Consider the following 12,685-nt stretch of genomic DNA (forward strand, 5'->3'; position numbering starts at 1 on the left):
TAAAACAGAGTTGACATGCTTTTTCAAAGTAATGCTGTTACAGTCAACAACAGTTTTAGATCTTTCAGGAGTTAACTGCATCCATCAAAGTATTATTTGAACCCCCATTTATGTTACTTATATATTACTAAAAATATTTAAATCCAACCATAAAGCTGCTTGTTTGCACAGACTTACATGGCACAGTTTTTATTCAGACATGTCTCTGTTACTTTTACAGCCAAAAGTCAAAAGTCATGGTGAGGGCTAAACCAAGATAACAGTGCAGTCACACAGAATCTCATCTTCTAAGACAAAACATAAGCTATTCTTTATTCCCATAATGTTACTGTCAGTTTCTGTGCTTGTGCTTTTTGCTACTAGAGACTCAATATTTAGATTTTAGCTTTTCATTGACAATTAATTGCCAAAGGCATTTTTTTTTCTAAAATCGGTTCTAAAATCATTTTAAACCTGAGAGCTTAGCTGAGCCATTTACTGCATTCTGCTCTCATCTGTTTTTTTTTATATCAGAGTTTAACACCAAAAGCAACAAGAAATTGAGAATGAAATCTTACTAACAGCGCTTAGCTTTTGCTTGATTAATCTGCAAACCATCCCAAGATGTGGAAACTGTCCAGATCAGTCCAATCCAGTTAGGGTCATATTTTTTTTCGGGATTGCTCCTGGTGCATCATTGATCAATCAACCTCGCCCTAATATTTCTAGGTTTCTTATCTGACTTTTGTGGCCACTACTATCTAATGGATACCGATTAAGATGTTATTTAAGAATTTATTTATTTATTTAACTATTTCTTTCCCTAATAATCTGACCTACTCTATTCTTAGGATTCGGGCCCTTTTGTCTGTGAAACAGCAAGATAGCAGTGGTGGAACTAATTACAATCTCGGGTTAATTTAGTCCACTACTAAATAAAAACCAGTCCAAGTTTTATCCCCGAGAATGTCCTAAAAGCCTTTTACACACCCGTCACTGAGTACTTAACTCTGGGTGGAGGAGGTACACCCCTCAACTACTGTTATACTTATTACTATCGTTATAGGTGTACCGCAAAATGCACCAGCTCGCAAGGGGATTCCACACAAATCTACCACAAAATTTTGCCTTTCATTCACGCCTGAATGAGAACCCAACAGCGTTCCGTTACTACCCACTACTCCACAGACCATCCCTAGTCTATAATATTTTAAATCTTTCTACATTTCTTTTTGTTGATTGATCAATGGTGTCACCAGTAAACAAGTGCCACGCGTCCTCCACCAAAACTGTAGGGATAGTATACAGTTTAACCCAAAGAATGACCAGTCAGGTATATAAAAAAGAGCCAGAGTCAGAGATTTAAATAAATAAATCAAGTTTACAGAAGATAGTTTGCAGTTTCATCAGCTGAAACCAGCTTCAACTCTCGCAATGAGTTCCTAGGCCGCTTTGCTTACAATAACCAATCAATAACAATTATACTCTCACATAACATCATAAACTGCGTCATACATATAGGTGTTCTAGCCTGATTGGTTAAAACACAGATAGACTAGGAGAATTTCCACGTGGGGTTTGTGCGTATATTCTGAACAATATCTTAAAGGTGCAGTAAGTGATCTGCCAAAATGCTAAACGCTTAGCATATTATCTTTGGACGGCGGCGAGGGACTGTGATTTAAAGCCACACCCACTGAAATCGCGAACGCGCGCACCGCTTCACAACAGCAGACAGACAACCCCACTAGTTCATGTCATTTGCCAGTTAGTTAGTGCCAGCGCCATGCAGGAATTACATTTATTACTTAACCACACTTACATGCTATTTCAGAGTGAATATTCAGAGTAGCGATAAACAGTATAGGAAGGCTGTCATTGTTCAAAAATGACCAAACGTAAATATAAAAGCAACTTCAGCTCAATAAAGCAGGTTAGGCTGAAAAGCGCTATTTGCTGATGTTTTGTTGTTAAACTAAATATAAATATTTCTATAAATCATTATCAATGCTGTAAAATGACCTTATGAAACTGAAAATAATCACATCAATATTTCACCGCGAGATTTCAGTGGCTGAACAACACGTCTGTGCATATAAGTCATTCATAACACAACACAATCTAACATCAGCTTAGCCTGACTAAAATAGTTTTAAAACAGAACATTACCTCTCTAATAGTAATACTTCCGCCATGGTGTTGTCCTTCCTTCAGCGTGCTAAAGCAACACCAATATTGATTCAGGTTTTTAAAAGTTTTAATTCAGCATTTGATTTCTCCCGGTCCGTCTCGGGACCGCGCGCGGTCACTTATACAGACGGGCACACGCTAATGGCGGACAACAGATGCACAGAAGTCCGAATCTACATTTGCTGACAGACAGCCTGACCTGCTTATCGGAATTATGGGAGATGACAGTCCGACTCTATTTAATTGGATGAACATTTTTTAGTTTTATGCTTTACCCAGAATATAAAAATACATATAAACACATTTAGATCATTTACTGTAATCATTACTATTGGACAGTGAAGAGACTTTTAACCAGAACAAAAATTAGTGATTGTCTTCAGAAATTCAGTTTCTGAAGATAATCACCTACTGCACGTTTAAGCATAAACGTCAGACATCCCTTACACTGATTAAAGCTGACTCCAGACCTGTGAAACGGATCAACAATCAAATAGAACACACACACTTAAAGTATAATCTGTTACTTATTCAAGGCTGAGTGTACTCTCAGCCATCTTTATGAAAACTGGTTAAAAATTGGTATAGTCTACATTCAGGCAGTTATATTCTTATCATAGTCATAGTCTATCTTGAATAAAAAGTAGAATTACTTTAAAAGAATTAACCGTAAAAACAGCTAAATCACTTTAGACATTTTAGATTAGTATTAACTCCTAGAAATAACAATAGAAACAGTTGATTCCAGTCCTCAGCCCTCAGTTCCACTTAAGGTCTCTGTGACCTCTGACCTAGTTTGGTGGCTTCTGATAATAGTTATAAAGAGACAGGCAAATGCACTGAACATTCTTATATTAAGCAATATGTTAACTTATTCATTAATTAAAATAATTTCACAGTTAAATACTCATTCAAATGATGAAATAATTATATTTAATAAAAAAAATCATGAGAAACAAGATGATGAGAAAAGGATAAACGTTGGTCCATGATAAGACGGATTGGAAAGCAGAAATCCGAATCCTTCAGCAGGAGAACATGTGTTTCAGGATTGGAGGTTCAGTGGTAGAATTCTCCCCTGCCAGGCGGGAAACCCAGGTCCGATTCCCAGCCAATGCAGTTGCTCGTTTGTGTTGCTACTCTTCCAGCTGCAAGTAACAGCCTTGTGGCAGCCACACAACACAAAGGCAAGAAACAACATTGGTCAGTATTGGTGGTTCAGTGGTAGAATTCTTGCCTGCCATGCAGGAGACCCGGGTCTGATTCCCGACCAATGCAATTCTTGTTTTGTGTTGCTACTCTTCCAGCTGGAAGGCTAACAGCCTTGCAGCAATCACACCCCACTAGGGCAGTAGCATAACCATATCAACATTGGTGGTTTTGGTAGAAATCTTGCCTGCCATGTGGGAGACCTGGGTTCGATTCCCTGCTAATGCAATTGCTGTTTTGTTTGGCTCCTCTTCCAGCTCTGGTTGACGGCCTTTAAGCACTCACACAACACAAAAGCAAGGAAGAACATGGGTCAGCATTAGTGGTTCAGTGGTAGAATTCTTGCCTGCCTTACGGGCGACCCGAAGCCGATTTCTGTCCAATGCAATTCCTCTAGGGCAGCACCATAAGCATATGAGCATTGGTGGTTCAGTGGTAGAATTCTACCCTGCCATGCCGGAGACCCGTGTCCGATTCTCGCTTGCCACGCGTTAGACCTAGAGTCGCTTCCTGGCTAATACAAGTTAAGTTTTGTGTGGCTCCTTTTTCAGCTCTGGTTTATGGCCTTTTAGCACTCACACAACACAAAGGCAAAAAATAATAGCAGTCAGCATTGGTGGCTCAGTGGAAGAATTCTTGCCTGCCATGCGGGAGACCCAGGTCCGATTCCCGGCTAATGCAATTCCTGTTTTGTGTTGCTACTCTTCCAGCTCTGGGTAACAGCCTTGCAGCAATCACACCCCACTAGGGGAGCAGTATAAGCGTATCAGTATTGGTGGTTCAGTGGTAGAATGCTCACCTGCTACGCGGGAGAACTTGAGTCGCTTCCTGGCTAATACAAGTGCAGTTTTGTGTAACATATTGTAACCTGCATTCTGGAGATAAACATTCCATTTAACATTCCAGAAAACAATCTGGGTGAATCGCCAGGACAATAAAATCACTTGGCGACGAAAAGTCTGGCTTAGTAATCCGTGGTGACATGTTAACAAGTCTGGGAGACTTCACAGAACCACTCTCTGCCTGCTTCAAAAGAACATGACAGATAAGATAAGAAAGAAAATGAACTCATCAAATCCAGAACCAGCACAAAACCAATGTGTTATGTTTGTAAACTTTGTATCTCATTTCTGACTTTTCTTACCTGTGTAACATCTCTTATAACCTGTATGCATGTTCCATTTAGGCCTTTGTAAAGCATAAATATTGTAAGGATATGAAAAATTATGTTGATGTACTTTCAACCCCCCCATGTTTGGTACCGATGGGTTTCTGCTGACATTTTACAACACATGATGCATAGTGCAAGACCATAACTCGCATGGCTTTATTCTTTAAAGCCCTGTATTAGATGCCTGTCCGCATGCTTTAGGCGGACACTCAAATTTGCATACGAGCAGCCCCTAGACAAAGGAAGGTTCGCGCGCAAACTTTCCCCTGAAATCATTGGTCAGAATGCTGTACGGGTTGTCACGTGACCCGCAGGTATAAGCACACTTCCCCCCAAACATCTGGGCAGAAAGAGAACGTCCCAAAAAGGAACATCATTGATGGTGGTCCCTTTTAAGCCGCATGGACTTTTTCCCGCCACGCTTTCTTTATTTTCCGGCAAAGTAAATTCAGTTTAAAGTTTGCGATCGTGTTCGTCCGAACTGCATTACAAACTCCACGCATCAAAGGACATCAAGAGTAGTTTTCATCACGACGGAAGAGAGACGCAAAAGAGAGACCTCCAGACATGAGAGACCAGGTGATTTTAGTCATGCGATTAAGCTGTGCCCCTTTTATCAAAAAGGTGTGTTTTTTATAACCTTGGTGGTCCTTAATGGTGCGTGTGGAACTGAAAGTTTTGTCACTTTTTACCTGAAATCTATAATTCCTAGCTTTACTATGTCTCTTTGCTGTTACACGTTCTATAGACCCGATATCTCCACGTGGTTTACCTTTGTTTTGTGTTTAATGTATGTTTGTGCGTTTGTTTGTTCGTTACGTCTGACTAGTCAATAAATTCCATTATAATCAAATGAATTGTATTGTTTGCCTCACGAGAAAATGTCACTGAAATACAGATTCCCCTGCCTAGCTATTATAAGTTGTTTAAAACTTTTGAATGATTAATCTACTTCACAAGAAGTAGCAATTAAATTCCCTTTTTCTAAATGAATAGATCATTACTGTGTCCGCTCGGAAGAGCGGCGGCTCTGCTTGTGTTCGTTTGGTCAAATTAACAATAAATTGATCCGGAATATTAATGATTAATAATAATTCGTTATTGTTGATAATTAATATTCATAATCTGGGAATCCGCTCGGTCGCGCGAGCATGATCATTTACAATCATATGTTTGTTTGACCAAATTGACTGAAGCTTAAGCCGTAATATTAAGAATAAACCGTTATTGTTGATTATTAATATTCATAAAATGAGCTAATTTCATGTTACACTTATTAAAGTGTGAAAAAGGACATTCTGTGTCTGTGAAGTTAATGAGGGAGAGTTTAACTTGCTGTTAAAGTATACACAGGACGTATTTGGAGAACAGTATACACACATTTCTGACCTGATACTGTACAGTTCTTCAGCAGAAATGTAGAGAACAAGTTTCACTGCTCAACTACAATGCTGAAACTGTAGTGTTAATATGAGCAGTGTTGGGAAGGTTACTTTGGAAATGTAATAGATTACAGATTACAAATTACCCTATTTAAAATGTAATAAGTTACTGTAATTTTTGATTACTTTATAAAAGTAAAGTAACTAATTACATTTGATTACTTTTTGATTACTTTTAATTTTCTAGTAAACATTTTCAACTAAATAATTTTCAAGCTTTTATACAGAGCAGGAGTGAGCTTACATTAGCTCTGTTTACTGTTCAAATCTCAAAAGCTTTCATCACTTAAATAAAATGTATTTAATTAATTTAAATTTAAAGTAGAGCCACCACAAAACCAGACTTTATCACAGAAACATGTTTACTGTTGTTACAAAATCAAAATTTTAGTTAGTTGTGCAGGTGATTTATGTGGCATTTGCAATAAAAAAAATACATCTAATTTTTGCAATTTTCATTTTTATATTGAAGCCACTTAAATTCAATTCAATCGCATCTTAGAGATCAATAAAACTGCCAATGAGACATATGAGGCAGAACTGTTCATTTCAATTATTTACTGTAACTAATATGCTGTACCAAACAGGAAAACATTATAGTACATAACAGCAAAAACAAAAAAAATCCAATTAAACCAGGTGTTACACATTTAAAACACTATTGATCCGCGATCTGTAATATAGCTTGAGTAGACACTACTGTACTACTTCACTAATAAAATAGCTTCGCTACTGTGAAAAGCTATTTGATTTTTTAGCGACGCTACCGCCACTCTACTGAGAAATGTATTTAAGCTAGCTACACTGTAAATGTTATAACATCACTTTGGCCAGAGTCTGCTGGTGCCCTGAAATTCACAAATCGATAACTTTGTGAGTCATAACATATAATTGGGAATGAAAGGGTCTGTGCACTTACGATAACGACAAAAAACATTTTTGCTTTTATTAAACAAAGAAAGGCTAGCTTACATACCTGCAGATGCTTCCTCAAGCTTTTCAATGGCAAAGAGGATTAGACGTGGTGCGCCCATGACCATTAATTTGATTTAAAAGTAGGAGGGCCAATAAATATAAAATTTCTTATGAGCAATTTTTTGAAGATTTTTTAAAGGGGACACAAATAATACAGCCGAATTGTACTTATAAAGATATGTCCCCACAGTTAAAAATGGTTTTATTGTTCATATTACAGCATGGAGACTACATTATGGTTATTGTCAAAGTATTTCTCAGGTTCAATGACAGCAAATTTTTCATCAAAACTATTTATTGCATTGTTTGTTGTGTTGTTTACAGTCAACAGACTGACTCCTGAAGCCGCATAAATGCAGAAAGACATTTTCCATACTCATAATAACTAACTGGTTTACATTACACTTGTTAAATTGACAGATCATATTGTAAATCGGTGAGCCTGTGAGGTTCATCTACTAAACAGCCACAACTTAGAAAACATAAAAAAAAATTGTTCACCTCTAAAAGAATTGTCATTATCCCTTCAATAAAGCACAACACCCTTACCTGACACTGTACATCTGACTGACCCTGCTCTGCCTGTTCCTCAATCAGTTCTTTCTCCTCTGCCTGTGATTGATAATGTGACATTAGTATTTTCATAAGCACTCATTCTGAAAGCCAAATTGCTTAATATGTGAACTTTTTGTACTTGGAGTTTTGCTGCACTGAAAAATTATCTTATGTCCATTTTCCTTTTCTCTGTCATTTTATCATTGAGGTAAAGTTGGTTTTATATTTGCACATTCAGTCTCTCATAATATAACCTCAGAAGAGTATTCATTGGAAATTCTAAATGGTAAAATTATATTAGTAGCCAACAACCATCAAAGTACAGCATTGTTTACAGTTAGTGTTAATATTATATTGGTTTACCTAAAGGTTCTATAAAGACGTTGCAACTGATACAAAATACAGCAGTCAGAGTTTTATTGAAATTGAAGACACAAGAACATATCACAGCAGCATTAACAGAATAAATTTTAGGATTCTTTTATTAGTTTATAAGGCACTACACAACATGACACCTTTCATACTTTTCTGACTGCTTATCAAAATATAATCCAAACCGTTTGCTACGCTCTTCTAGCACTCGACTTTTAGAATTTCACTTTGTAAATCTGATGCGATCTGGCGGCACTTCTTTTACTCACTATGCTGCAAAATCTTGGAATTGTCTCCCAAATTAAGTAAAGAATCCCCCAGAATTTATTTTTAAAAAGCTTGTTAAGACGCACCTTTTTAAAATTGCGTATGAATATAAGTTTGTGAAGTTTATGCAATTTATCTATATCGTGTAGGTTTATGTACATATGCATGTACGGTGTGTGTGCATGTATGTAAAGAATATTGTGTGTGATTGTGTAGATGTATGCATATATGCGAGTACATGTATGCTTTTATCTGAGTATATATTTTGCTTTAATTGTCTAATATACATTTTTTTGTATTGGTTTATTTTACAATGCCTGTTTGTTGTTTGTGAAGTGCCTTGAGTTCTATGTATGTAGGAAAAGTGCTATACAAATAAAATGTATTATTATTATTATTATTAATGTTATTTTAAAGACAAACTTGCATGAGATTTCAGTTCAATTATTCAAAGGACCATGGTAAACAATGTATGGAGCTGTCACTGAATGAATGTGCGAATATAAAACCAACTTTACCTTAATCATTTTATCTAGTCCATGACACTGCAATGCAAGTTTATTCTGTAGCACATTTTATATACAATGCTGATTCAAAGTGTTTTACATAAAGAATGAAAAACTATCATAAAAATCATCACAACAATAAAAACAAGGACATTTTATATTTTAAATTAATTTAGTCACCTAAGAACAACTGAAATTGATTATACAAAAAATAAAGTGGGGCTAGTTTGGACGTAACACAGTGCTCATTTAGCAAATCCACAGATAAACAATATGCTAATTGTGGCCGTTAATGTAAAGTTAACATTATGCCAAGTCGTCACAAATGAAACAATGCACTTTGGCGTGCTAATACAGCAGATTCATGGACATCGGTAATCTGCATTTTTGCCGCAAGTCGTCACAAATGAAACAATGCACTTTGGCCTATTATTTTGCAGTGCGCCACTAACGTATGCAACAAGCTAAACAAGCATACGTTAACTACATGAGTCATTTTAACCGCTAATACAGCAGATTCATGGACATCGGTAATCTGCATTTTTGCCGCAACTAATTTATAAATGATTCTGCATTAACTTTGAAGAGAATCGATTTATTTAATGTGATTAATACACCATACTTACTCAAATTCAACATTTACCCGTAGCCACACACCTAACTTCTGTCTGTCTGTCTGTGACTGTGTGTGACAGGAAGCGTGTACGTGAGGAGTAGGTGGATCAAACCACTTTGAGAAAGCGGGGGTGAACTCTTTCTAAATGCATTTTAAATAATAAATGCGGGTTTTTTTCTACTTAGACAATTATTTTAGGTATACACACATATATTCTTCAAAATAGAGAGTGCATTTATATATATATACATTTATATATTTTATTTGGTGAGGAGGACAATGAACTTGTTCCCCCCGGTATTTACGCCCGTGGTTGCGCCGCAAATCAAAAGAATCAGCGCTTGAATAAATGGCCTTAGCAGAAGCCATCGTGCATATCAAAAACAGGCAAAGCAATAGATTAATATTATTCAACATATCACAGAGATTTAAAGAAAATATATTAGATGTAACCCCATTTGTAATTTTTTACATTTTCAAAAGTAACTAATTTAATTACATATTTTTCTTAGTAACTGTAACTAATTACTGTTACTTTTATTTTGTAATTAAATTACGTAACGGCGTTACATGTAACTAGTTACTCCCCAACACTGGACGGGGCACACCATGGTAGGGGCCGGTGCAATGTGGCAGACTGTGGTGGGGGTTGGCGCGATGGGGCATACCGTCGTGGGGGCCAGTGGAAAGGAGCACACCGTGGTGGCATCCGGCAGGAAGGAGCAAACTGTGGTGGTTGCAGAAGCAGAAGAAGAGGTGCCTGTCCTTCTTTATTTGGAGGAAAGACAAACTGGTGTTTGGGGCCTGATGTTGATGGTGCCTCGTCCAATTTTTCCCTCGGCAAAGGAAGCTGCGTATCTGCCACAGCAATTGGATCAAGTGGAGTCAGTCCCTGAGTGAGTACACTCATTTCCTGATCCTTTTGCCTCCGTTGAAACCTGATAATAAATTATATGTATTATTCATATATATTAATTTAGAAGTATTCAGGTAATTTAAAGAAAATAATGTGCTTTGCTTACCACTGAATGAGCGTCTTCTGGTTTAGCTCAAAAAGCTGGATCACTGTTTCATCCATCAGCCTGCGACTGCCAAGCACCAGATCCCGGATGTGGTGGTAATCGGTCAGTATTTTAGACCACCTGTGCATGCGAACACCAGCCTTCTAGGAAGTGGACTTGTGTACGACACACAGCTTTGTACAAATGGCCTCAACCAAGCGGCTGGTGCTAGGCCACTGTGCTGGACCCCCAGGATGTCCAATCAGACAGCGCTTGACGCTCTCCACACCTGGAGTGACTCCGGAGCGCTTCGGTGCCTTAAAGCGCCCATGTGTCAGCTGAGGCTGATGTCGAGGCTGGTAGTTGATGCGCTGTTTATCAACATCCAGGAGAGCTGTCCACAGCTGGATGGCCTCTGTCACCTGCAGGTCAGTGAGGTAAGGAGCCTCACGAAGACCTACCAAATAAGCAGCCAGATCCTGTACCTTGTCCCACCCAGCAATGCCATCAGGTCCAATGACTACTCCCTGGTAAATACAGAATAAATTTAGTATATGTGGAATAAAAAAAAGACTAAATCAAATAAAGTTCTTAATATATCTTACCTGAGCCTCAACAGAGAGACTGTCTCCAGACTTGGATGGCTGTGACGGCACTGAGGGGGCTGGGCTAGGAAGCTGTCCTTCTCCACCAGCTGATGTGGACAGCTCAGCCAGTAATGCTGGGGACTGAGGCAGAGGCGAAGATAAGGGGCTGTTTCTGAGATCACGGCAGGGGTCATCCTCATACAGCACTGGAACTGTGATGTCCTCCATGATCTCCTCCTCAAACCCGTCATCTTGTAGATCCTCGTCATGTACTTCCTCCACCAGCCTGTCTTCCTCCTCTGGGTTCTGGAGCACCGGAGTCAGGGTTTTGCCGGTCTGGCTGTAAAGGTGCTCCATTCCCAGCAATTCACCTTAAAAAAATAAAACAATAAAAAAACATATATTAAATAAAACTAATGATAAAATAAACATTTAGATTACCATTTTGTGTAGTACATTAAAAGCTTAATGAATAACTTCCATAACAACTAATTAATGGATTTCTTGCCTGTATATGCTCCAGGAGGGTGATAGCAGTTATCCCAGGGCTTGCGTCCTGAGACATATCTTTTGGTGGACAATGAGCATTGTGTTTTTCCTCTCTCTCTCCCTGCAGGTAACTGTGTCCACCTGGTAGCAATCATTGGATCTTTCTAGAGAGGAGAGAGAGTATTTAACCTGAGCTGCACTTCAAACCAGTGTTGGTGGTGTCAAGTGCAGTGGCGGAGCTTTTCTCCAAATTCAGACCTGACTCATGAGGTGAACGGATCAATTCTTTTTCCGGCTCTAAATGCATATGATTGGTTTCTGCCTTTCCGCGATGAACGACACGAAATGTGATGAAGACTTGAAATAACGATACCACCTGCACAAATGTACGCACGCGCAAATTAACAAATCACTCCCTGAGAGGACTTGTAGTTCCCAAATCATATTGAAGATTCGTTTAAAATGAACGAAATGTTCATGATCGACCCATTACTAAACCTGGTTAGATACCTGCTCCAGTCGGGGATTGAACCTTGTGATCTACCCAAAGTGTTATTTATGGACATAGTTCTTGAACCAGTACTGTTTTATATGCATTGAGTAGTTTCTGGTGGGCAAAAAATACAAAATATAACCTTAATTTCGCTTCTTTCTTTCTCAATTTCTCAAATTTTTCTTCCCCTTCCAAAACAGACTATTGTTCCCCAGCTTTAGCGGAGTCGGTAGAGGGTCCAGGGTTCAAGTCTGTGTTCGGGCATGAGAGACTCTTTGTGGAGCCACAGCTTTTGCCGTTGAGCTATCGCTTGCTGAAAGTTTCATCTGAATGAACAACACATGTACTAGGCATGAGGACATGGGAGAACAGGCAGTCTTGTAGTCATGCCTGCGTGGTTAAGGCGATCGACTAGAAATCGGTTGGGGTATTCTCCCGCAGGTTCAAGTCCTGCTAACTATACCCACATCCTGTTCCTTTTTAAAATTGCAGCAGTCATCAATGTTTGCATTTCCATTGTTTCTTGGGAAAAGCGTTGTGCTGGTAGGAGGAGAAAAACAACTGTGTGTTCTCACTGAAGAGAAAGGGGCTTATCACATGGAGGAACATACCACAAAAGATCCACAGCGGCAATCCTGTAGCTTGCTGTGATTGTATAGTGCTTAGTGTTCTGCATTGTGGCTGCAGCAACCCTGGTTCGAATCCGGGTCACGGCAGGTTTTTCAAGGTGACATTGGTGTCGCACTCTGTGTTGCCATCCGTTATCTCCAGCCTTCTTTTAGTGCAGGCTGTGCTAATGGCACGTCCTGAATGTTTACGTTTCCTAAAGTGTG

General features: G+C 38.6%; 2 protein-coding genes across 3 annotated transcripts in view; both read right to left on the reverse strand.

The window, feature by feature from the left end:
• The window catches only part of LOC137491106 (uncharacterized), a 1,257,671-nt gene that overhangs the window by 1,035,268 nt on the left and 209,718 nt on the right, over window positions 1-12,685 (reverse strand). The window lies entirely within an intron of this gene.
• The window catches only part of LOC101884655 (uncharacterized), a 108,639-nt gene that overhangs the window by 49,225 nt on the left and 46,729 nt on the right, over window positions 1-12,685 (reverse strand). Inside the window, exons 1-5 of one of the 2 annotated variants that reach the window (XM_073948937.1) lie at window positions 11,379-11,631; window positions 10,889-11,241; window positions 10,305-10,810; window positions 9,951-10,220; window positions 7,516-7,578 (exon numbers count right to left, since the gene is read on the reverse strand). In XM_073948937.1, the coding sequence (XP_073805038.1) occupies window positions 10,448-10,810; window positions 10,889-11,241; window positions 11,379-11,514 (852 nt within the window). In that variant the 5' untranslated portion in view covers window positions 11,515-11,631 and the 3' untranslated portion in view covers window positions 7,516-7,578; window positions 9,951-10,220; window positions 10,305-10,447. Of the gene's footprint in view, window positions 1-7,515; window positions 7,579-8,701; window positions 10,221-10,304; window positions 10,811-10,888; window positions 11,242-11,378; window positions 11,632-12,685 lie in introns of those variants that run through there. The other variant, XM_073948936.1, reaches the window with a different exon arrangement.

The sequence above is a fragment of the Danio rerio genome, chromosome 4 (assembly GCF_049306965.1).
Source record: "Danio rerio strain Tuebingen ecotype United States chromosome 4, GRCz12tu, whole genome shotgun sequence".
Lineage (NCBI taxonomy): Eukaryota > Metazoa > Chordata > Actinopteri > Cypriniformes > Danionidae > Danio > Danio rerio.